This window comes from Cygnus olor, chromosome Z (genome assembly GCF_009769625.2).
Source record: "Cygnus olor isolate bCygOlo1 chromosome Z, bCygOlo1.pri.v2, whole genome shotgun sequence".
Taxonomy (NCBI): Eukaryota; Metazoa; Chordata; class Aves; order Anseriformes; family Anatidae; genus Cygnus; species Cygnus olor.
This window is the reverse complement of record NC_049198.1, coordinates 57,299,684-57,326,186: the sequence shown is the minus strand read 5'-3', so window position 1 is coordinate 57,326,186 and position 26,503 is coordinate 57,299,684. Positions and strand designations below refer to the sequence as shown.

At 36.3% G+C, this 26,503-nt stretch overlaps 1 protein-coding gene across 1 annotated transcript in view; it reads left to right on the top strand.

Moving 5' to 3' along the window:
* Positions 1-26,503, top strand: part of FBXL17 (F-box and leucine rich repeat protein 17) — a 318,378-nt gene that overhangs the window by 198,616 nt on the left and 93,259 nt on the right. The window contains exon 7 of the mRNA XM_040541158.1: positions 21,686-21,762. Within this exon, the coding sequence (XP_040397092.1) occupies positions 21,686-21,762 (77 nt within the window). The remainder of the gene's footprint in view (positions 1-21,685; positions 21,763-26,503) is intronic.

Here is a 26,503-nt window from a genome sequence, read left to right as displayed (position 1 = left end):
TTTTGTTTTGTTTTTTTCTTGTGGTTTGGATATGTATAGCTATTATTTGGAGTTGTTCAAAATTTCTTGCTGACAAGCTTTATTCTTCAAACTTTCAACACAAGGTGGATGACTGAACTGTGCTTTTCGTCTGGGTTATTGAGGATTTTCTGTAGGCTTTCCAAGACTCGTGAAAGACAAAAATAGTTTTTCTCCTTGTGTTGGATCTGGGCATTTGGTAGCTTTTGTCTGAAGTATTAATGGTTGCCGTAGCAGCCTATGGAGATGTTGTCTACTTCATGCTCCTGTGTGGGAAGAGCCACTTACTTGTTCTTTAGGTTCCAACTTGTTAGAGTATGGATAAATAGTTTGTCCGTTGGAGTCATAAGCTGGATGAAGTTGGAGTCATAAGCTTATAGTCATAAGCTATCTGTGTTAGATGGGACAGAGAGGACTTCTTAATCATTTATCATGAGTTTGAACCAACAACAAATTAAATCCATGAAGCCCCGGAGGTCAAATTATGGCATTCTTTTTATATGTCTGGCAGAAAGACTTGTCAGCAGTTATCTTTGCCATCTTTCTATTCCAACACAACTTATATCCCCTTTCTTCCAGAACTTGTTTAGGGAAGGGCAAACTGCTAGTTGGTAAGACAAGAAGAAAACAGCAGGTCTTCGCATCAAAGTATGCAACAAAACACGAGTTGAACTTGGGATTCAGAGTGTTTCATGTTGAAAATAAGTGACAAAATCATAGAAGCACAGGATGGTTTGGGATGGAAAAGACCTTAAAGATCATTTAGTTCCAATCCCCCCTACCATGACCTACCATACGTTCCAGTAGAACAGGTTTCTCAAAGCCCCATCCAACTTGGTTTTAAACACTTTCATGGATGCACTTCCAAGGCATAAACAGCTTCTCTTGGCAGCCTGCTCCAGTGCCTCACATAGTAAAGTTCTTCCTAATGTCTAATCTAAACTGAACCTTCCTTCAGTTAAAGCCAATTCCTCCTTGTCCAGTCATTACACTCTCTGACAGTGTCCCTCTCCAGCTTTCCTATAGACACCCTTTAGGTACTTTGTAAGGCCTCTATGAGGTCTCCTTGGAGTCTGCTCTTCTCCAGATTGAACAACGCAACTGTCTCAGCCTTTCTTCACAGGAGAGTTCATAGGAGAGGTGCTCCAGCCCCTTGATCATCCTCGTGGCTCTCCTCTGGACTCCCTCCAACAGATCCACTTCGTTTTTGTGCTGGGTGCCCCAGAGGTGAACGCAGTGCTCCAGGTGGGGTCTCATGAGAGCAGTGTACAGCCTGCTGGCCACGCTTCTTTTGATGTAGCTCAGGATACGGTTGGCTTTCAGGGCTGCAATCACACGTTGACGGCTCATGTTCAGTTTTTCATCAACAAACAGCCCCAGGTCCTTCTCCTCAGGGCTGTTTTCAAACCATTCTCCACCCACATATTTTTGACAAGATATGAGTTATTTCTCTTTTTCTGGGAGTGTTCTGGCTGAACAGGAATATCTAGTTAACTTATTTGAAATCCAAAACTCAGTATAAGTGAATGAAATCTCAGTATAAGTGAAATCTAGGGCTGATATAAAGTTATAAGTATAAATTTGTAGCTGGCCACCCCCACTTTCTTTAGGTAATGCTTTTCCATATACCCTGAACTGTTTGAAACATGTGATATTTGTCTAGTTTACCATGAAACACTGGAAACAGGATGTTTTCATCACTCAGCTTTACGCAAAATGCCATTATACTAGTAAGTATAAGGATATTGGTAAGATTTCAAGAATTCATGAAAAGTGGCTCAAAAGTATACTCCGATTTGGCAGTGTATGTTGAATTATCTTCTTAATTCTGTTGCCATAAATTGCTGTTGTTGAGAGACTTTCTATTGGTTAAGCTGACAAATAACCATAGTGTTAGAAATATTCCTATTTTTATACATGAGGCAACATATTTTATCTTAGTTGTAATAACCAGACAGCTAAAGCATCTGCTTTCAATACACTTAAAAGGAATTGCATTGATGTTTTTGTTGCAGAAAGAGCAAAGCGTATGTATTTTTCATATCTGGGATAATTGAACTGATGTTAAGAGGCTGTGATTTTAAAAAAGGCATATGTAGAAGTGAAATCATATTTTCTTTATTTATTTCTGCAGTAAACTAGTAGTGGCTGTGACACATGTCTAGATGTATGATATACAATGTGCAGAGGTTCATTGAAAGAGCATTTGGATTCTTGATTTTTACTTACTTTTCCTGAGGATTATAAAGGGTGTTCATGCTCCCCACATGAGGGTTATCTGTATGGAGCAGGCAACCTCTGATTCACAGCATGAAGCCCTTTGATCTGCTACAGATAGCAGCCTCTATCATTTATATTGAACTTCCCACTTATTTTGGAAAGCTGGACTGATTTTCTCCTGTCTCATGCATTCCCGCTAGATGTTTTAAAATTCAGTATTTCAGCTGCTTTCACAATTTCTGATTGCTACCACAGTTTTTTGAAACATCAGTGTCAGCATGAAACACTCAAGAAAGTGTAGAGACATATTTCTGTAGTGCTGGGAGGAAATCTCAATCACTTTTGAGCTAAATCACAATGAAAACTCAGGATGCTGTTATGCATCAGTTTTCTGAGTTTCTAACTTGAATGTAAAGTGTCCATCCATCTCTGCCTACCCTTCAGTCGTAGATACATGTCAAAAAAAGACAAGATCATATAAAATTCCTCAGCTAAATTTACTTGTGTAACTCACTTGTGTTCATGTTCCTTTCTTTGGCTCCTTGCCACAGTTGACTACTTCTTCCATGTGACCATGTAGCAACTTACATTGCCAGAAACAAAAGTCAATATTTTATTTATATTTATTGCCATACACATTTATCTGGCTTTTAATCATTGGATTAATTGGGAAATTACAGATCTATTTACAGGTATAGGCAAATGTACACAAACATAGATGCAAAAGTTAATACCTCAGACTGCTCTCTGAAAACATGGGCAGTAAGAGTATCAAGACCTTCAAAATACTCATTACATAGCATATCTTATTATTACTGCTAATATTTACTGTTCAGTGATGGGTATGTCAATTACTTGTTTTTTCCTTGATTTTCTGTAAGTGCACAGAAAACTAAAACAACTATTTCAAACTTTATACATCATAAAACACAACTTGTTTTTTCTAATTGTCAAGGTATATAACTTTTGTCTATTTCTTTGTCAGATATGTAAGTCCATTTATTATTATGTTAAAAATATAAGATTTTTTTTTTAGTTGAATCATTTTATGTAAGGTATAAACAAAATTCAGAACAGTGAACCCAGGAGGTATAATATTTTTCTTCATTCTTTTTGTCCTGCATTTTGTTATGATGAGAAAAAAAAACACATTTTAAAGTTCTTGTATGTTTGTAAAGAATCTTTTATTTTTCCTTGACATCAACATTTCAAGATTTAAAAAAAAAAAAAAAAAAAAAGTAATTCTTTGAATTTATTGTGGTAGAAACAGATACAGTGATCTTTACTTGTTTTCCTAGCATTTCCTTTAAGTGAATGTAGGCATAAATTCTTCTTTTACCACTCTTTTTCAATAGACCTTCCAGGCCAAGGAGGCTTTCCAAGCTGCATACGAAATAAAATCCTCCCACTGTACAAAAATAATCTGAAAATTCTCTTCCATTGCATTTGACAAATGTCACTGTTGTCACCCCTAGTAACCCTCAAATCTGACTTGAGCCATTAACTTATCATCACAAATGTTAGGCAGAGTTAGTCTGGGTAAGTACAAAAAAAATGACTTTGAGTGTAAATCTGAAAATGTTTAAGTGGACACTGAAGGGAGACTGAAAAGAGAATAACTACTTTCATATTCTGACTTCTGCAAGCACTTACAAACCTAACCTAACTATTTGAGACTGTAGCCACCTATGTACAGGAATTTAATAGTGTTCATCATTGTAAGGGAGTATGTTGCAGAATGCAATGACTATCTAAGACAACAGAAGCAAGTGGACACTAAGTTGACATCAGGACCTATTCCTCTATTACAGTCAGAGTGTGTGTGAGCTCCTATCGCCTCTTTGTTTTTGGTGTGGAGAAAAGAAAAAAGAAAAGAAAAGAAAAGAAAAGAAAAAAGAAAAGAAAAAAACAGGAAATTTGACAAAAGTATTATAAGCACGTATTTAGTATGGGAACTTATATTTTTGAAACCATATAATTAGCTAAAATAGAAATGCACCATGAGTGCTTTGTCTCATCAGTGAGTTTTCAATACTTTTAATTAAAATAGGAGTATTAATGGTAGTCTCTTAGTGATAGGACATGTCCATATCCACAGTCAAAAGTTAGTTATGGAAATATAGATTATATGATAAGGTAGGTTCATCTTCATTTCTGGGATTAAAATAACTAAAATTATTTTGGTTTTAAACTTGTGCTGTAGTTTGACCAGTAGGTCTGCAAAATCATTTTGACAGAGATCTTTCTAGTATATAAGCATATGCTCCTATTGTTAGTAAGTGTGTGCAAGATGGTATGTGTCAAGGCATCCTGAAATCCCTGTGACACAGCTCATAGTCTTATTTTGGAGCCCAGAGGGTGGCAGTGAAGGCAAAGTTATCCAGTTTTGTCCAAGTATTTCTCACAAAGATGAGCCATGCTGACAAGCCGAGACATTTTAGAAATCACCAGGTTACCACTGGTAAAAAGAAAGAGTCTGAAAGGGAAAGGAAATTTCTTTGTCTACGGCTGCCTATCAGAGAAAGACACAAGATTTGAGATTGTTGCAATTGCTGTGGTATTTTGTGCAGAGACAGACTTCAGCTTAATAATTTCTTATACTGAAGGAGAATAAAAATGGTTCAGAATAATGAATCAGCAGTTGATGGTACTTATGTTCATGCTAGCTGATGGGCAAGATTTGCACCTGTTCCTTTATTGCTCCACTATTAACATTACTAAAGGACAGAGGAGTCTTCAAGTCCAAGCTCAGTTAAGGAGGTACCTGGGTTCCAGTCAGATATCTCTCCCACTTACATATGCTTACTGAGATTTCAGTTTCTAGCATCAGGATGCAATATTGTAATGGCATATTACAGTAACAACGGTTTATTATTTTAGGATGCCTTTTGATGGTCCATCCATTTCACAGTAGTTCCATTTTCTTAAAACATCCATGAGTAACAGCTGTTTATATCCATAAGAAGATTGATTAAAATTCATTTTTAAAGAGGGGTTCCCTTTTTACCTGTGGTGGTTTTACTCGGGTGGACGGCCTAGCTCCACCACAAACGCTCTCTCACTCCCCCTCCTCAAAGAGGAACAGGGAGAAAATATGATGTAAAGTCCTCAAGGATTGAGATAAGGATGAGGAGATCGCGCAGTAATTATTGTGACGGGCAAAACAGACTCAGCATAGGGAGACAGTAAGTTTTATTACCTATTACTAACAAGCTAGAGAAGTGAGAAACAAAGGAAAGAAACCAAAAGCACCTTCCCCACCCATCCACCCTCTTCCACCTCCTCCCTCTGAGCTGCGCAGGGGAATGGGGGTTATGGTCAGTCTATAGCGCTTCTTCTTCACCGCTCCTTCTCGGTCACTCTCGTCCCCTGTGCTGTGGGGTCCCTCCCACGGGATGCAGTCCTTGTTGAACTGATCTAGCGTGGGCTTCCCACAGGCAGCAGCTCTTCAAGAACTGCTCCAGATACGGGTCTGTACCATGGGGTCCATCCCTCAGGAGCAAACTGCTCCAGCACAGGTCTCCCACGGGCAGCAGCTCCTGCCAGGTCACCTGCTCCTGCATGGTCTCCTCTCCACGGGCTACAGGTCCGGCCTGGAATCTGCTCCGGCAGGGGTCTTCCACAAGCCGCAGTCTCCGTCAGTGCAGGTCCACCTGCTCCACCGTGGTCTCCTCCACGGGCTGCAGAGTGGAACCCTGCTCCACCATGGTACTCCATGGGCTGCAGGGGGACAGCCTGCTTCACCATGGTCCTCACCACAGACCGCAGGGGACTTCTGCTCCGGCGCCTGGAGCACCTCTCCCCCTCCTTCTTCACTGACCTTGGTGCCTGCAAGGCTGTTCCTCTCACTCTCCCAGCTGCTGTGTGTGGTGCAGTGTGTTTTGTTTTTTCCCCTGTCTTAAATATGCTCTCACAGAGATGCAAAACAACATCACTTATTGGCTCGGCTCTGGTCAGCAGTGGGACCCTTACCTAACATGGGGCAGCTTCTAGATCCTTCTCAAAGAAGCCACCCCTATGGCCCCCTTCTACCAAAACCTTGCCACGTAAACCCACTACATTACCTTATTTATTAAATGCTGTCTGTTGATATTAGCTAATTATCTGGATTTGAAATCAAGAAAATGTATGGAAGGAAGATTCACACTGTCTCCAGTAATTATAAAACCCTATGGAATGTCTGAGTCACAGTGACCATAAGGCGTATACTATTGAATTGAATTATTTTTGATGAATGCTAGAAGGAGTTCTCCAAAAAGCATTTCTTGTCAACTTGTATAATAGTTACAACTCTTAGTTAGAATTTATGCTGTAGTAGGAATGTGACTGTGACCTTATCCATCCCTGACATGACGAAGTTTATGTTCACACTAGTGTTTCTTTTTTTTTTCCTTAGGAGAAAACTTGAATTGTTATAGTGAGTGGCTTATATGTATAAACATTCATATTTATGTTTAACGTGTATACAAATTAGTAATGCTTTCTTGGGGACTCATAGTAAGGGGAGAAATTAGTTCTTAAAAATCCCCTTCTTGTCTGCAGCGTATGTGCACACAGTATGCTACTATAATATCTTTAATATTGTTTTCATATTCTTATATTAAGAAAAATGGGTAAATGTTACATTAAAAGAAGCATGGAAGAATATGCAGACATATATCTGGTATGCTTTCATTATTTTATTAATTAGAAACAAAAATGCATTAAAATATTTTAAGTACATCTTTGAAGGCCTAACATTTGAACCTTGAAACATTCACCATGCATACAAAAATCTGTATCTAAAAAACTTAACAGACTTAAAATAATTAAAGAAGACTAATTATATCACAATCCTTATTTTTATCTAAATTGATGCTTGATGATTATTTACTTAAATGGTAAAAAGTATGGTACTCTTCTTAAATATTACTCTTCTTAAATATTACTCTTTTTCTTAAATAATTAGTATGTTCAGGGTTCTTAACATAGCATCAATAGCAGCTAACTCTAATGTTATCAAAATTATCTAAATCTTTAGCAAAACAAGTTAACTCTCATCTGAAGGTCATTCAAGTAAAATGTAAATACCTAATTCTAAGGTCTTTTCCTTTTGGTACCTTATGAGCCAGTGTTCTTAAAGTGAGCATGTACCTCCAGTTGTAGGTATATCATGCAATGGGAAGGAATCTTTGTCAGCGAAGATTCATTGTTTTTTTTTTTCTATTTTATTTTTCTTAAGTGAGAATACAAACAGTAATCGAGAATCAAGAAAAGTATTTTAGGAAAATTACATCAGGAAACAGTCGCATTCTATACTATCTGCAGTTCTGAAAGGTTTAGAGAATCTTAGCTTGTAAGATTTGACTATAAAAGAGACATATTTGTATGAAACAAATATATCAAAAACCTTTACGGAGTGCAGATATAAAATAAAATTTATGTTGAGTGCTGAATTACAAGTTAAGGTAATTGCAAAGTATGGATACACATCCTTTATCTGTTTTTGTGTCAGACCACCATCATGTTTAAACACATATTATGTTGGGAACCTGCTGAACTGAAAAACTTGATTGGCTGCAGCCAAGTTAGAGATTCTCTTAATCTGTTTGGGTCTATAATAGATAGATACCATCTTAGTAAGGGATATGATGTTGGTTTTTCTGTGATATGGAACCTGCACTCTTCGTGGTCTTTTGCTTTACCTAGTTGCTCCATTTATTATGGAAACAGTACTGCATTCTGATCTAGTTTAAGTCTCATCAGTGTCCCAATCTCTATCTCAAAGTAGGTGATTCATTCATTTTATTCATTTTTTTTTATACATTCATTTTTTATTCATTCATTTTATTCTTTGGAAGGGGTGGAGATAGCTTGAAGGTGTTCAGACCTTACTTCATCACAATGATGAACAAAATGATCTTTTGAGGTGCCTTCTAGTTTTAAAGTTCAGTGATTAATTCCACCACAGTTATGCAAACAAATTAATGGAAGAGAAGGATCTCAAGGCATAGGAACTCTCCTTACTGTTTTGGTAAACCTCTTGATTTTGATACAAGAGAAAGAAGCTGAGCTACTGTCATTGTTTCCTCAAAACCAATAAGGTTACTGAACAGATGTGTAGCCACATACATGAAGAAGAATTCACAGTGATGCCAGAAGGAAGAAATGAATGAACTTTGTTCTAAATCCAAAGTCACTTAAATCAAAAAAGGCATTAGGATTCCACATGTTATTGGAGTTGCCTGAATTTGGACTCCTTAAATGCATTTGTGTAACAGTTGGCTAGAATGTGAAAATGAAGAGTTTGACTCTGTTCTTTGTTTCACAATTTGCTAGCTGTTTTGTTATTAAGGGGAAAAAAAAAAAAAAAAGAAAAAAAAGTTAAATAATGCTAATTTTTTCTGTTCATGGTCCCAAGCAATATATTTAGTCTATATGTTTCCTTGTATGTCCAAGGCCATAACATTAACTACAATACATCTTCAAAAGCACATATGATGCTAAATATTAAAGGAAACATTCGAAGACCTTGACAGGACTTTGAACTAACCCGTAGCAGGGATAATTAAATACTTGGCATCAAGCCAGTTTGAAGGCCTCATACTGTTTCTGGCCACATTGCTATATCTGGAGCTATATATTCAAAACTACTTGCCATGGCAAAATATTTTGCATTTATATATTATGGAGAAATGTACTTTTTCTTCCTAGGGGAGGATCATTGTCTCTCATTCAGACTTAATGCAGCAAGTACCAGATAAAAAAAGAAATTGGAGCAACAGGTGGTAGTTGTTCACCTTTCAAACCAATGCAAGGACATTGCCTATGCTTTGTGAATTGCCTTGGCTATCACAGAAGCAAAGAATCACAGAATGGCCGAGGTTGGAAGGGACCTCTGAAGATCATCTAGTCCAATGCCTCTGCTGAGCAGGATCACCTAGAGCACGTTGCACGGGATGGCATCCAGGCGGGTTTTGAATGTCTCCAGAGAAGGAGACTCCACAGCCTCTCTGGGTTACTTCTCTGAGTAACTCGTTCCAGTGCCCTGTCACCCTCACAGTAATGTTTTCTCATATTCAGATGGAACTTCCTGTCCATTCACTTCTTCATAGCATTCCTATCCTGCACTTTGAAAATTAGTTTTCAGGCTTCCTGTAAGCACGTAGATCTAAAGACAAATAGAAACTCCTGTTTGTGTTATGTGTCCATCATAGGTACTCCCAGGTTAGTAAGAATATAAAGGAGGTGTTTATCTAGATAATAATTTGAATTTATAAAATGGTACTATGCTATGTCAACCAAAGAGTAACAGACTCCTTTATGTGTTCTGCCAATAATCTGTGATTTATTTCAGGCTTCCATGTGGACCTTGTAAAGCAATAATTTAATCAGAACTAAGAGAGTGAGAACGCAATCTTTTCCAATTATGTTTATCAGTGTAACCTCTGAATATCTTAGTACCCACCGGGTGCTGCTGAAAACAAGATGTCCTCTAACACTATTTACTCTTGAAGTACAGAGTGTGCTTATATTATTTAAGAGATTTCTTTTTGCATGTTTTGTAATAATGTGAATTAAATGTGGTGGCAGCCACGGAAGTTCTGAACACAGTGTATGTCAGAACAGTTTTGGCAAATAGTATCTGCTTTGAATTAATTTCTTAGTAACCTGAAACATTGTGTTGAGTGGTGGGCATATTGCTGGCACCAGCTGACCATCAGCACGCTTCTGCTGTCTGAGTTGCTTAGTTGCATTGAAATAAAAGCGGAAAGTGGGTTTTTGCCTTCTGTGATTTCTCGGAGTTGCACATATGGAAAATATGCAACATTTTCCTACCCCCTGCTGTTTCTATAAAGTGCACACACTAGCAGCTTTGCTTTTCCCCTTTCTTCCGTGGTGAGAGAAGAAATGTCCCTATGTTGCTTTTACACAGAACCAACTTCTTACACAGAAAGATGGTCAATTTCAACTCAGTTTGACCTGTTTTACGTGACTGATAAGTTTTAGTGTTAAGACTAATGTAGTAACACTGTCCTTTCCTTGGAAAGCTTTAACCATCAATAACATTTCCTACTTTAATGCAATATATTTAAAATTAAAAGGTGTATATTTAAAGCTGTGAATTAAATAAATGTGACTTCCTCTAACCCTAATTTAAATGTGTTATTAGAGGAAAGTAGGGAACGACGGATCTGCAGTTAAGTGATTTCATAGATTTTTTATATTTTGTTAATAATGGCTTGTTAAAAAATCTATGGAATTATAGTTACATATAGTGATTTATGAATACATCACAGAATTCTTGCCTGAGTTCTCTGGAGAGGCAAAAATATAACCCACAGAAATTTCATTGCCTTTTTCTAATATGTAGATTTTAATTGACTATAGAATTTCTAATGGTTTAGACAGTTGCACCCTTGTGGGTTCAGTTGGATCAATTTAAGAAATCATTTGAAGCTGTTTCTGATTGTCTTGTAGCAGAATGTAATAATCATTGTCATAGCTAAGATACCATTAAGGAATTAGATGACTATTTCCTTTTTCAGTACAAAGTTAGCTGAGGCTTGCTGGAAATATATCTAAACTTTGACGAGATTTAGGGTATTTACATCAATGAACAGAGAAATGCAGCTAGAAGATTATATGAACTGTTAGCACTGTTGTGTTTGTTAAATGCTCCTGAGAGATTAGGAAGAAAAGGCCCCAGTACTGAGCCCCAGGGCTCAGTACTGGGGCCAGTCCTCTTCAATATCTTTATCGTTGATCTGGATGAGGGGATTGAGTGCACCCTCAGTTAGTTTGCAGACGACACCAAGTTAGGTGCGTGTGTTGATCTGCTCAAGGCTCTGCAGGAGGATCTGGATAGGCTGGACCAATGGGTTGAGATCAACTGTATGAAGTTCAACAAGGCCAAGTGCCGGGTCCTGCACCTGGGGCGTAACAACCCCAAGCAGAGCTACAGGCTGGGAGATGAGTGGTTGGAAAGCTGCCTGGCACAGAAGGACCTGGGAGTACTGGTTGATAGTCGGCTGAATATGAGCCAGCAGTGTGCTCAGGTGGCCAAGAAGGCCAACAGCATCCTGGCTTGTATAAGAAGCAGTGTGGCCAGCAGGTCTAGGGAAGTAATTGTCCGCCTGTACTTGGCTCTGGTGAGGCCGCACCTCGAGTACTGTGTTCAGTTTTGGGCCCCTCACTGCAAGAAGAACATGGAGGTGCTCGAGAGAGTCCAGAGAAGGGCAACGAAGCTGGTGAGGGGTCTGGAGAACGAGTCTTACAAGGAGCAGCTGAGGGAGCTGGGATTGTTCAGCCTGGAGAAGAGGAAGCTCAGGGGCGACCTTATCACTCTCTACAGGTACCTTAAAGGAGGCTGTAGCGAGGTAGGGCTTGGTCTGTTCTCCCACGTGCCTGATGACAGGATGAGGTGGAATGGGCTGAAGTTATGCCAGGGGAGGTTTAGGTTGGGTATTAGGAAGAACTTCTTTACTGAAAGGGTTGTTAGGCATTGGAATAGGCTGCCCAGGGAAGTGGTTGAGTCACCATCCCTGGAGGTCTTTAAGAGACGTTTAGATGTAGCCCTTAGTGATATGGTTTAGTGAAGGACTTGTTAGTGTTAGGTCAGAGGTTGGACTGGGTGATCTTGGAGGTCTCTTCCAACCTAGACGATTCTGTGATTCTGTGAAAATATTTTCAAATTCATAGAATTTCAGTCAAAATCCTTCTGGTTGTTCTTAAGTTTTTGTTGCTGTTGTTGTTTTACCTTGTTTTGGGTGGCAATTCACTACATTTTAGCATCTAGATAGCTTTTGGGATAGCTAATGGGAGAACATTGTCTGCAGTTGCAAGTGCAGGCAGATAACACCAAGAGAAGGTTTCTTTTATACCAAATACAAGCAGCGCTATCATACACCACATATAAATAATTATCAGCATGCTCAGTGCCCAACAAAATCAGAACTGTCTCAACAAAAGTCAGGAGACCATAAGACATGATGGACTGAAAGTACTTTTTTCACTTTTATGTTACTGTGTGAAACATCTGTTATCGCATTGTATAAAGATATTTTATAATCTTCTTGTGCTTTTTGACTTCTCAAAGTCAAAAGGTTCAAAGTGCCAAAAATTGTTTCTGTTGCTGCACAACGGTTGGGGAAACGGCAATTTTTTGTGTGATTTGAATTGGTCAGAGGGATCAATCAGTCTTCGGGCTCAGTTAGTAAAGCTAATTTTCAGAAATGACATACCTGACCTGAAAAAAAAATGCAAATCCTTGATTTGGATATAATAACTCTTAAGAAACACAACTTATTTAAAAGTTTAGTTTTAGTTTAGAGATCTTAACTGTGAATTAATCTTCCAGTTGAAACAATTTATTTTTCCCTATAACAACAATACAGACTAATTTTCTGATTGATGTTTAGGTGATACTTTAAATCAGGACTACAAACAACTGTCTTCTTCATTTCATTGTGTTTGCAGTTGCTCAGTTATGGATTTTCCAGCTACTGAAAATTGCCATGTTTTCTCACTACATTTTAAAAAGGCACAGTACACCCTAATGTCCTGTCTAGCCAGATTATTTTCTAGTAAGATTACATTAAAAGTTATTCCATTAAGAATAACTAATTAAATGAATGAATACGGATGAATACTATTAGGTGAAGATCATACATTATTAGGTGGCATTAAAAATCTGTACTTAGAGAATATAAATGGCAATCTACTAAGATTATGACACACAGAAAGAAATGTCATTCTTTCAGTTTCAAATAAATACTACTGCTAGAATTTTACCTGACTTGAAAGAAGGCAATTTTACTTAATACTAAACATAGATAGTACCATCAAGCTTTTTTTGTCACTTTCTCCAAGCAGTGTATCAGTAATAGAAAGGCTAGCCACACAGCTCTGTGGAAAGGAATGCATAATCATTTCATAAAGAAGTTCTGGACTTTGCTTTAAAGCATTTTTTAATTATTATTATTATTTATTTATTTTTTAGTAAAAGTCATTGCAATCTCACTGCATTCTCCCTAGTTTGAAGTGAAGTTTCTGAGGACTTCGGCATTCTTACCAATATTTATATTATACTTCATGGCAAATCAAGAATTCAAAGATCTTAGTAGACATGAAGTTTTTTGTCTCAGCTAAAATTTGTATCCTAGAAAATTTCTGGTAGTCCATGATGTATGAAATATACCTAATTTCATGCACAGTCTTTGCTATGATGCTACCAATTGGGTGAGATTTAGCATACTGGCCTTGCCTGAAAAGTTTAGTATTCAGTTATTGCTTGCATTCTTGAATGTCTTCTCTCTAGCACTTGTCCTAAAATGCACTGAGATTGTTTATCGTTTTCTTTCATCATTTTTACTAACATCTACAGCATTAAATTAATGTAGTAGATCTACCAACTTTTTTGAAATCTTAACGTATAAAAAAAATCAGTTCCAAATATACATGAATTATGACAAGTATGGGATTTATTTACGTATATTTTCCTGTTTGATTATCTTGGGTCTTCTTCTGCTCTAACATCATTTCATACATGCAGAAATTCTGTACAAACTTGAATGTCCTTCAGGAGTGGAGGAGAAAAATCAGATCTGGTGATAGAAAAGTTATCCAGAAATCTTCCCCATATGCTGTAAAAGATTTTACTTTTATTACTGTCTAATGAAAGAGATTAGCTCTCTCTGTAAACCTTGTTCATTTCATATAAATTTAGAACATGATAATTCTTAACAATACTATAGCTCATAGGAATAGGATTGAGAATATTTATCAAACTTACATAGGGTTTTATGTATTCACAAATCTTAGCCTTTACCTACTTATATTTAACACACAAGAAAAAAATTAGATTTATAGAATGTGCACTTTGAAAGAAGAAACTGATGCAGAGATTTTGCTGTGTTCTTAAAGTTTGCAGGAGAGACCCTTAACTCAAGTCCTTTGCAGTCCACATCACTCTGACCATGATCTACATTGTCATTTAAGAAAGGATAGGCCTGAAAGGTAGAAAAGAAGAACTGGTAGCAGTTACAGTTTTATTTGGATTAGAATAAAATAAATGATGTAAAAGAAATTTGGAAGTCTCAACAGATTAGCTGCCTGTTTGCAAAACTCAGTGAAATGCATGTTAACCTCTGTCAGATGGAAATAAAACAGTAAATATGTCAAAATCTTTTTCCATATGATACATTTAATGTGCAATCCTCGTTGACATCAAGAAGTACAGAATTGTATGAATACTGAACATTTTACCTTTTATAAATTTTCTAAAAAGCGGGTGACATTTTTTTCTGCATTCTTATGTGTTTTAAAGTTTATCTGAGCATGCTAAAAGGACAGCAAAAAGAACATTTGGGAAAAGTTGGAACACAAAAGTACAGTTCCCATTTCATATTTTTACTATTAAACTTGGAAGGTTTCTTCGAGAAAAGAACACTATTTTGCATACGTTAAAAACAAATTATGAATACTCTTATTCTATATACTATACCTTAATGAGATGGCACAAGGTTACTTTAAATAAATAAATTAAATTAAATTAAATTAAAATAAAACAAAATATCACAAAACTGAGGCCACTGTAACTCCAGGACCAATCTAGGCCTAAAGTAAGTAAACATAATCTCTAAAAGGTCAGGAAGAAGTAAGGCCACCCTGTTCTTGCATGCAATAAATGGCACAACTGTGCCTTTTTACTCCCTTGTGTCATTTGTATTTCTTATTTTGGATGAGAATTATGGTAATAAGGCAAAACTGAAACATTTGAAAAAGGAATTCATTATTTGTTTGTATGATATTTATTATACAGTATAATACTATAATGTATACTTTGTATAATACTTATCATACATATTGCTTGCTAAGAAATGTGCATTGTCTTGTTTCTGGTTAACTTGCTTTGTTTTACGACAGTGGACAAGTTATAATGGATTTAAGAAACTATTTGCTGTATCAACTGGGTCTTTTAATCTGAAATCTGAATTCCAAAATATTTTTAAATTCTTCAAAAATAAGAGATACCATTAAAAACATCATATCTGAAAACTCAGAGATTGTACCAGAGATATATCCTGTGAACTCTGGCATGCCTAGTTGTGGAAAATCATATCCACATGGGTTTTAGAATAAAATTTTTGTTACAGTTGTTAATTTGTATTGAATCAATTATGATATCTAGTATCTCCAGGTCAGAAAGGAACCAAAGGTCACCTGAAATACTACTACATGTAAATGCCAGATAGAGGAATTAAACAATTTGCAAAATCTCTCCTTTCTCAGCTTAATTGCTTGCTGGATTTACATACAGTCAATAACAGGAATTATAAAGGTATTTAATTTTAGATAAGACTACTAATAAATATTTGAAAATAGATATTTATTGCTGAAAGACAGGGCATAATAGCTGGAGCACACTGCTGATTAATTTATCTGCATAACTCTGATTGCAACTTGCTTACATGTGACTAGCTCAGAGCACAAGCAGACGCTGTGGGACTTGTCTGACTTTACCTCTGTAGTTTGTGAGTTCCAGTGTGAAAAAAAATCTTTTTTTCCTGAGCTCTAAGTAGCAAAACTATTTGGTGAACCTAATTTTAAATTACATTGATTTTCTAAAGAATACTGCCCTGCTAATCAGAACTCCATGATTGCCCTAAGATAATTGCTGTTAACTTGTGTAACTACTGACACTTTGCATATTGGTTCTAGATGAAAACTGCTTTTCAAATTCCATTTGTGCTTTTGATTGAAAGTCTTAGCCTGTTTTGTTGTCTCTGTGATTAATATTGTTTCTTATAGATGCAGTTCTTGATGTTCAAATTAAAAATACTTTAAAAATACATAACTTGAATGTGGCTGGAATGTTAAACTGGCAGTAAAAATTTTGTGCCAGGATAATTGAAAGAAAAGTAAATGTCATGCCTTTCATTAGTGCAAAGTATTAGAAAATATATGTTTTGAAAGAGATCTGTTGTTCCTAATGTAAATAAGATAAACAATATAAGAGAATCCCAAACCAAGGATAGGTATCTATAGGCATGTAAAGTTATCATTTATTTTTATGAGGGTTATAAGGCTTTATAGAACTCTTGGTTATATACTAGTTCTATGCATTCTTGGTTATATATTAGTTCTATATATATATATATATACTCAGTTATCTACATAGTTCTATATAGTTCTATATATATTATTCACTATTTTCATTCCCATTATTCTTTCTGAGTGCAGAAGGCCTAAGATTACATCCATTTCTTAAAATTCTGTACATGCTTTCTGTGCTAAGAGATTTTGTTTTGTTATAGGAGAGATTTGGTTATTATATAGCATTATTGCCTTCCAAGTCATCAAAACCAATGAGTATGAATATTATTTTATATGCGGCTACTCATCTCTGTCTGAATTTAACCTCTAAAATACTAACTTGTTAGAAGATCTTTTCTTAGTGAAAGGTCTCTATTTTGCCATTATATATTTCAGTGTTCTTGTTCTTTCCTAGATTTCTTCTTGCTGCCAGTGGTGGTCTTGGTTATGTTTTGAAGAGCAATGAAGTGTTCATTTTTCTGCTTAGAGACAAATTATGCCAAGCAAATGCAAAGAAGCCATATAAACAGTCTGATGTTCATTTTTAATCTTACCAATGGAGTGTGTTAATATGTCTCCAATGGTACTTTTCATTTTGTTTTCTTTTTTACACTTTCATCAATTGTGATCTCTTAACCAGTGTATGGCAACTCCAATTAGCTTCACTCAGGGATGAAAAGCATCTCAAACTGTAACAAGGTCTCCCAGGACCACTTATATCATGAATGCTGTAGTCATATTTTCTCATTAGTTCCTTTCAGTTGTCACAAATATGATTTTCCAGTGTTTTTAGAATCCAACTGAAAACATAAAAACCTTGTATGTATATGGAAAAGACAATTATTTTCCATAATTCAAGGATCTTTTGAATCTTTTCTTATACATGGAAGCTTGTGTAGTTTTGTAGTTTAATCCATTAAACTTAAGCAAGTCAAAGAATGTAAGAATCAATTGGTATAGAGAAGAAAAATACTTTTTTGAATCATTCATTTTCTAATTCATCTTATTTTGCCGTTATTTGTAGGCTCTTACATTGTGCATTGCAAGGAACATCAGAAACCCTGACTTGTGAATTCATTGCACAGATTTATATGTGGGAACCACCAAGATTATAGGTCTAAATTTGAAGTTATCAGTAGCCTTATCTATTTCTCAACCATGCAATTTAGTTACTTTTGAAGAAGAGATTTGTTTACAGAGAAGCTTTATGCCAGTTATTTTTTATACATTAAAAAAAAAAAATAGTCTAATTGGTCATGTATACGGACCAAATGGGCAGAGCAATAAATGCAAGTAAATTTCCACAGTTTTGCTAACCCATATTGAGATTTTATTTTTTTCCTGAAATAAAGTGCTGTAATCTTAGCAACATTGTAGTAAAACCTTTTTCTCGCTGAAATTTGTTTCATTTTTCGAATAGGAAGACATTTTTAGAAATTATTATAGTAAGCGGATATCTTAGGTTTCTTAGTTTATGAATGTGACTTGAACTTTGGGAGGCTGGGATGTTGATGTGTTCAACATGAAAGTGGCATGTAAGCTGTAGTCGTCCAGAAACATCTGTAAGCTTGTAGCTCTAGTTTGTGTTAGCCTTAGGTAGGTATGTTGTTAGTTTATTCTTTGTCTTTGAAATACTGTTTGATTGGCTTTTTTTTTTTTGATGAAATTATATTCTGCTCTTTCACTTTTTCTTGCTCTGGAAATTTCATAGTGTGTGATATTAATTTCTTACTTTTGGAATCAAATGCAATAAAACTGAATGGCACATCGGTCTATCTGAGAATAGCCTTCATAAAATATTGTGTGGATCTAGGGAAAGCTTGGCATAAAAATTTCTTAGATAATATTTTCAGGTTAAAGGAGTCAGCAATTCCTTCATAAAATAAATATTTCATAATCGCTGCTCTGATGTTTTCATGTCTTATGTGGTTCTAAATAATACTGATTTAAAAAGAAAGAAAGATATTTTCATTTTGGTCAGCTCATATGCAGGCTTATATATTTTCCAAGCTCAAATTTTAGTCTTATTTCTTTAGCCCTTGGCTTATGAACCCTTTGCGTATTGTTGGTAATTTATTTTGAGTGTAAAAATTACTTTTCTTGCTGTAAGAATGTTTGCATTTTAATAAATCTGGAGGAAAAATTAAGAGAAATACCTGTGTCCCTGTAACTTTTGTTACTTCTTGATGTTTCACATATTTCTTTATTAAAACTGATATGGTGATCTGACAAATATCTGTACAGTCACCTTGGGTTTGGAGGTTGAAAAAGGTCTTCTCTCTGCCTTGGCACACAGTTGCTGTTACTGTGTCATGTTAGCTCCCTGTCAGATAGGAGTTAGTACCCAAGATTTTTAGGCTCTATTTTTGCTCACTTTTGTCGTTTGCTAAATACGACATAAAATTATTTAAAACATATTGTTTGTTGTAAGTAATAACTTTGCTTCTCATATTTACCAGGGTTTTGCTGATGTGTTTAAGATTAGTCTTTTTCTTTACACTGAATTTTATTTTGGTTTAGGACCTTAAAATTGGTATTACAGACATACTTTAAAAGAATTAATACTTTTAAAATTAGTACTTTTTAAAAGCACACACACACATGCCACCCTAGATTTGCCTAATTCAGAAAAATAGTAAATATGAAGACTTCAAAAGATAGATACGACAATAACCTGATATAATTTTGATGGATTATAACAACAAAGTTATCATGACTTGATCCTTGCTTTCTGGAAAAGGTTAATATCATTTTGTTCTTTTACCCTTTTTCTTTTCTGTCATGTTTAACAAAGATTAAAGTAATAAATATACAACTACTCTTATTTTTCCTTATGTTGTAAAGAAATCAGTTGTTACTAACAATTATGTATTGTCTGGCCCTTTCTGCAACAAAGGCATATAAAGTGTTTCTTCTTTCTCTAAGTTAATTTAATGTGTAAATTAATTTACATGTGGATAATCCATAGAAGGGATAATAGAAATTAAAACTGAAATTAGTTTGATTTATGCAGGTTATTGAAGGTGGATAAAGAAATTTATAAATTCAGTATGTCAGCTATACTAAACATTTTTCTTCTCTAAACTAGATGTGTCATTACCTCATTCTTTTAGATGTTAGGCAATTTTACTGTTTTCAAAAAAATGAAAAGAAATGGGGCAGTCAAAGCTATATTTTTCTTTTTTTTTTTTCCTACATAATGAAACTAGCTGAAAATTGTGAAGTTGGTTGTTTTTTTGTTTTTGTTTTTGTTTGCGTGTGTGTGTATGTTTGTGTTTTCTCTGGTTAGGAGGAAATAAGCAGTATTTCATTTAGACTTCAAGATGTAACTAAGAAGAGGATTCAAACCACTCAAGCCATTAAAAAAAAAAAAGCTTAGAGCTGGCAATATCTGAAGGGATTAAAGGATATAATTATACGTTAATTTATATTGCTAATATCAGCAATAAAATCTCATTATAACATTATAAAGAACTATTGTCTGGAATAAATAATAAAAAAACATTCTCATGGCCAAGTTGGTCACTATTAGCCAGAAAATAAAGATGAGCATCTCTTTCAAAATATGGAGAGATTTTCTGTGTGCTTTGTAGTTTATATTAAAAAGCACAGTCTTGGTGTAACTTTTAAAGGAAAACGATTGTCATACTTGCTTTTCATAACCTATGAAAATCTGTTTTCCAAGAACAAGCCTTGCCAAAATCTTCTAAATACTATGCTCAAAAATTTTCAAAGGTCTTCTGAAAGTTTACAATAATGGTAAAGAAACCACGATTAAAGAACTCTATTAGAGGCATGATATTTTATTAGTACTAGTTATTTTCAATTCTAGATTTTAGAAGGAGGAAGAAGATAGAGGACAAATAGATGTGAAGGGTTATGATTAATTTATTGTATTTTGTAAGCTATAAGCATTAGGTGATTACTTTTAAAATCTAAAATTGGCAGCATGAACAGTAAAATCAGATAGGTAGATAATTTAGTGGTAGCAGTGGAGAAGAAAGGTCCCTGAGGATGTAGGTGTATTTTCCAAAAAGTTAGGACAAATTCAGTAAGAGCCTTTTTTTTTTTTTTTTTTTTTCCCCAAATGGCAAGTAATTTGATTTTGCATATAGTAGGAGGGTTGATTTAAGAGTCAGAATAGATGATTAGGTAATCAATCTGAAAATTAAACAGTATAGCAAGATCAGAAAACAGATAAACAGGATCAGAAGAAATTCTTACAATTTAGCCTATGAAAACCACTTTTTAAAATGTTTCTATGCAGAGAATATTACAATAGGGACCTTACCTGATCTAATGAATTGGTGCATTTTATATTAATGGGACTGAAAATATATTTCATGAACTGGGGTTTTGAGTGATGTGCTTTCAACAATGTAGTTGTAAATAACACATTAATATAGATTGGTCAGAAGTATATAACAAACACCTTAACTTTAATTTTAATTTTAATTTTAATTTTGTTATTAATTTCTTGCTTGCAAGAAATGGAAGAATGGGATTAACACAAAAACTTTTGTGCTTCGTTACAAATGCATCATAGTTGTAGCAAGGCAAACAAATGAGCTGTCTTCTTGTCTATACAAGCTACTGTAGAATGATAGAATCATCTAGGTTGGAAAAGACCTTCAGTATCACCAAGGTCCAACCATCAACCTGACCTGCTGAATCCCATCACTAAACAATGTTCTTCATTGCCACGTACATATCACTTAAATATCTGCAGGGATGAGGACTCTACCACTTCCCTGGACATCCTATTCTTATGCTTGACCACCCTCTCCATGAAGAATTTCTTCCTAATGTCCAACCTAATCCTCCCCTATAGCTTGTATACACTGGAACACTGGTGGCATTTCATGACCTGATGAATGCTGACTTCTGCTATAATCACTGAAGAAATGCAAACATTAATTTAAAATAGCATTTTCTTGTCATTTTTCTGCATTATAATGCATTTATAGGTCTTGTCTAGAAGAAAACTCTTAAAGCTCAAATCTTGCAAAATAAACTTTCCAAAGTTACACTGTAATACAAAAATGCAAATTAACATATTTCTTATTTTCCAAAGGATTTGTCTGTATATATTTCGAGCAACTCACAGTGAAAAACTTGTATCTTATGGGAATATTGGTATAAAAGCATTATAAAATAATGTAGTAAATAATGAGTAAAATTATACAGTTCTCCAATGTACTAGTCATTAATGGGCATTCATGCTGTCATATGTATTTTCAGTGAATTGTATGGAATAATTTACAAAACAAAGCAATTGAGGTGCACCACATTAGAGTTGTGGATTGAGTACTTCCTATTTAGTAATTATCTGTTGTCCTTTAACTGTGATTTCACTGTATGTGTCTTTCAGATGTGTGGAGGTGATTGCCAAAGAAGGACGGAACCTGAAGGAACTGTATTTAGTATCGTGTAAGATCACTGACTGTGGTACGTAATATACCTGTATCTTTGTTTTTGTGAAGATTAAACTCTATTAGCGTTGTATAGGGACTCATGTTAAACTGTTGGAACTGCATAGGTAGGTACACATTTTTCATACAGTTCCTATTTTTATGGGTAAAGGTTTTGAAAATGTTTGACGTGCTTATAATATCACACAGAATCACACAGAATCATCTAGGTTGGAAGAGACCTCCAAGATCACCCAGTCCAACCTCTGACCTAACACTAACAAGTCCTCCACTAAACCATATCACTAAGCTCTACATCTAAACGTCTCTTAAAGACCTCCAGGGATGGTGACTCAACCACTTCCCTGGGCAGCCTATTCCAATGCCTAACAACCCTTTCTGTGTTATGAGATGTGAAAGTCACTATATGTGTATGCTGTAAAGCATTGCTTATCAGAATTGGCAGTTACTGGGCAGACTGAGTATTGTGCTCTTTCAATTGTCCTGAGACCAGAAAAGCATTTGAGAGAAAATCCAAAAGTGTATGTGCATTTCTAGATGCTGTGAAAGTATACCCTAGCATCTGTATGCATGTGGATTTGTTGCCTATTGCAAGCCATATATGCTGAATGAATATGATGATCCCCTTTAAAAAAAAAAAAATAGAGTTTGTATTTAATATAGAAAAACTTATTAGCACTTAGGTGTGCTTGAAGATGCTGCTTTTTTATTTTATTTTATTTTTTTCAAATAACATACTGACTTCAGCAGAGGCCTTTCTTTCTGTAATGAGCACATATTCTCAAATATCTAACTCCCACTTAGATGCCAAAATTTTGGTAGGATTTACCAACTTTTGTATCTTAGAGATGTTTGTCATGAGTTTTCTGATTGTTTCTCATTCACTCTTTTTTATTTTAACTTTTTGCCACATACCTTTTATAAAGAATTACTGTGTCAAACTGACAAATTACCTTTCCAGTGGTCACAAATTCATTCCTTTATTACCCTTCAGATTTTGCACTATACTGGTGTTAGAACGGGTGCATTCAAAGGTAGGCTGCTCTGCAGAATTCAGCACACTTGTAGTGGTTTTGTCAGCTGGGCAGCTGAACTCCAACACAACTGCTCTCTTGCTCCCCCTCCTCAAAGAAAATAGGGGAGAAGATATGCGGGAAAGAAATCAAGGGTTGAGATAAGGATATGGAGATCTCTCAACCGTTATCGTCACAGGCAAAACAGACTCATCACAGGGAGATTAATGAAATTTATTACCTATTACTAACAATCAGTGAGAAACTAAGAGCAATCTACACACATCCAACCTCTTCGATGTCCTCCCCTGAAGCAGCGCAGGGGAACAGGGAAGGGGGGCTGCAGTCAGTCCCTGATGCTTCATCTCCGCCACTCCTTCACAGTCACTCTCTGCCCTGCTCCACGTGGGGTCCCTCCCACGGGATGCCGTCCTTCCTGAACTGAGCCTGCGGGGGCTGCTCACAGGCAGCAGCTCTTCAAGCACTGCTCCCACATGGCTCCGTACCACGGGGTCCATCCATCCCCCAGGAGCAAACTGCTCCAGCACGGGTCCCCCACGGGTGGGCGGCAGCTCCCCCCAGACCCCCTGCTCCTGCGTGGGCTCCTCTCCATGGGCTGCAGCTCCAGCCCAGGGCCTGCTTTTGCGGGGGCTCTCCATGGGCCGCAGCCTCCTCCAGGCCACATCCACCTGCTCCAGCGGGGGCTCCTCCACGGGGGGGCTGCAGCGTGGAGATCTGCTCCATGTGGGACCCATGGGCTGCAGGGGGACAGCCTGCTCCACCAGGGGCCTCTCCCTGCACAGGCCACAGGGGAACTGCTGCTGCCTGCCTGGAGCACCTCCTGCCCTCCTGCTGCACTCACCTGGGGGGCTGGAGTGCTGATTCTCAATCCTCGCCCTCCCAGCTGGTGTGGCACAGCAATTTTTTTTCCCTTTCTTCAATCTGCTCTCCCAGAGGCCCACCCAGCATCACTCCCTGGCTCAGCTCTGGCCAGCAGCAGGTCCCTTTTGGAGCAGCTGGAGCTGGTTCTCCTCTGATATGGGGCAGTTGCTGGACTCTGCTCACAGGGGCCACCCCTGCAGTCCCTCTGCTATGAAAGCCTGCCATGTAAGCTCAATACAGCACCTCATGTCCTTGGTATTTGAATGTGAGGGAGCATGGGCCAGAAGCACCATTTTCTCTGATCTACAGTTCGTACTTCCATGTGCAGAACAGATCTTGTCAAAGTTGAAAATGCCGGTTTTCTGGCCTTGCTATGACTTTGCCAAGGTGAGTTTGTGATTGTGTGAATGGGAAAAATCTGCTGTAATTTCAGGGAGGGGAATTATCTGTAGAACACAAAGTGACAGAGAGTACAGATACTTCTTTTCACTGTTATAGAGTCAGAGGTATAGGACCTCTGTTGGAAGTGTGACTGTCCTTTCCGTATTTGTTCTACTAGCTCTGTTTGCTGTCCCTGCTGACTTGGACACCCATATAGAGAGTATTGTAATGGAAATAATGGAATCCACATTTTGAGGGTCAATAATTTCTCAGACTGATTTCACCTTTCATTGGCTGCAGTTATTGAGAGGAAAACAGGATTTTTCCCAAAGTAGGGAAACACACACTGACAAACTGATGAAAGGAAACTGAGAATAGGGAAAGTCTTATGGAAAAATGGAGAGATGGGAAATGAAGTGTCTAGGACCAGATGAAAAGTGTAAGTTGCGTTTCACAGCATGATATATGAGAGTCTTGGCAACCCTGGTCATACAAACTGAGCTTCTGTTGACTTTTATGGACTAATACTCACCTGTCACTAATGTGTTGGATTCTGTAGTCACTCAACATTATTGCTCTCAGTTACTGGGATTTTGGAAAAAATAAAAAAAAGAAGTCGATAGCGTTAATATTAGGTTTTAGTATTCACTTAAAAATCAGATTATTTTAATGAGGATCAGTAAGAAATCCAGCCAAGTAGTTGTGATACTAACTGATTTTTGATACTGTTATTAAGACTAATTATCATTATTAATTTCAGCAGGTCAGTCTCACAATTATGTTCCTCTGTTCATGATATCTGAGAACATGAAATGGACTCTATATCAAGATGGCATTTATGATTTGTGCTTTGTGAGGAAGTCAAAACTCTGCCTTAGATTAAATTGTGATAGCAAGTGAAAATTTGGTTTACAGTTTGTTGCAGTGTAGAGCCACCTTCACCCATTTCCCTTCTTCCTTTTCCAATTATTCCATAGTATTTCAGTGGAAGACTTTCTTGCAGTTGTTTGTGATGGTGTTGAAATAGTTACAGTGCGGTGGGTTCCGTTTGTTGTTGAAGTTCATTTATCAAAGCAGTTGCCTGCCTTCTACAAAGGGAAAGGAGCAGCCATTCTCTTCCTCGAAGGCTTTCCAAGCCCTCATGTCCTCTACACCTTTGTGGCAAGTAGAGGAAATCAGCTCAGAAGCATATGCCTGACTACTTATTATGGGATCATTTAGGTGGTCTCCTTACAAAGACTTGTAACTTCACAGTTCAGGCTCCACCAGGAAGTATGTATATACTATCCAATTTGAGGCTATGACTGAGTGGGAGAATAGAGGCATATGTAACTGTGCTTTTTTTTGTTTGCAGGGACTGATACTCCTGAGGTACTTGCTTTGGAAATTAAAATCTTGACACTAACTTTAAATTGTGACTATAGATATTTTCACTGAATTTTTAAAATGTACCTAGGGCTGGTAGCCAGATTCCATGCAGCTTGATGGGGAATTTCCAAAGCTCTCTTTGAAACTGTTTCACTGGTGATTCTACAGTGGTTACCCAGGTATTTTGGTGTTGTGACGTGATCACTCAGGAGTTCAACTGGAAAAAGAAAAAAAAAAAAAGCAATATTCCTAATTTATAAGCAAATTTAAACTCATTTAAGATACTAGAAAATAAAATAACTACAGAAAAAAAAAGTTATAGCAAAAACTGTAAATTTTGTCTTGCAATTAATGGCATACATACATATGTGTGAGGTAATTTTGCATGCTCTAGGGAAAACTATGAAATGCAATTTTCACTGTTGTATTAATTTCATTCTTTATTATTATAATTTCTACAATAAAGTAGTAAGCAAAATTACCAGACCAGTTTATATGCAATTAGTATTTAAAAATATGTAAAAATACAAAGTTTTATTTTGGAACCTAGCAGGTTTAATTGAAGACTTCTATGCCTTGATAATGTAACTATAGGAAGCATTACTTTCTTGGACATGTTGCTACCCTGAAAAACATTTTGTTATGTTATTCAAAAAGACAGAAGAGTATTTAAAGAGGAAGTGAAGTATGAGTAGATGCTAAGAGTTACCAACCTCAGTAAAAAAAAAAAAAAAAGTATTGCGCTGTTTAGCACTACATTACAAAAGGTTCGAGTATGTTTTGTTGAATTCTGAAAACTTTTTAGGATGATATTTTTATTTATGATGGTCTAGCATCATTTTCTAAAAATCGAATTTTATTAATGATTTTTGTTAGAATGTTACATGTTAGGATATTGAAGTTTAAAGGTTTCTTTACATCCAGCATATTGTTAAATGCTAAATAATCACTAGCATTTACAGAGCTTGACAGGGAGTCTGAATTAGTATAATCTCCGAGATAAACACCTGTTTGCCTAAGAACACAGACAGAGTGAAGTCAAAGCTGACATTAGTTTCTCATATCATTTTGCCCTTTTGTTAAACAATCATGAATTAAGCATGGAGTGTCATT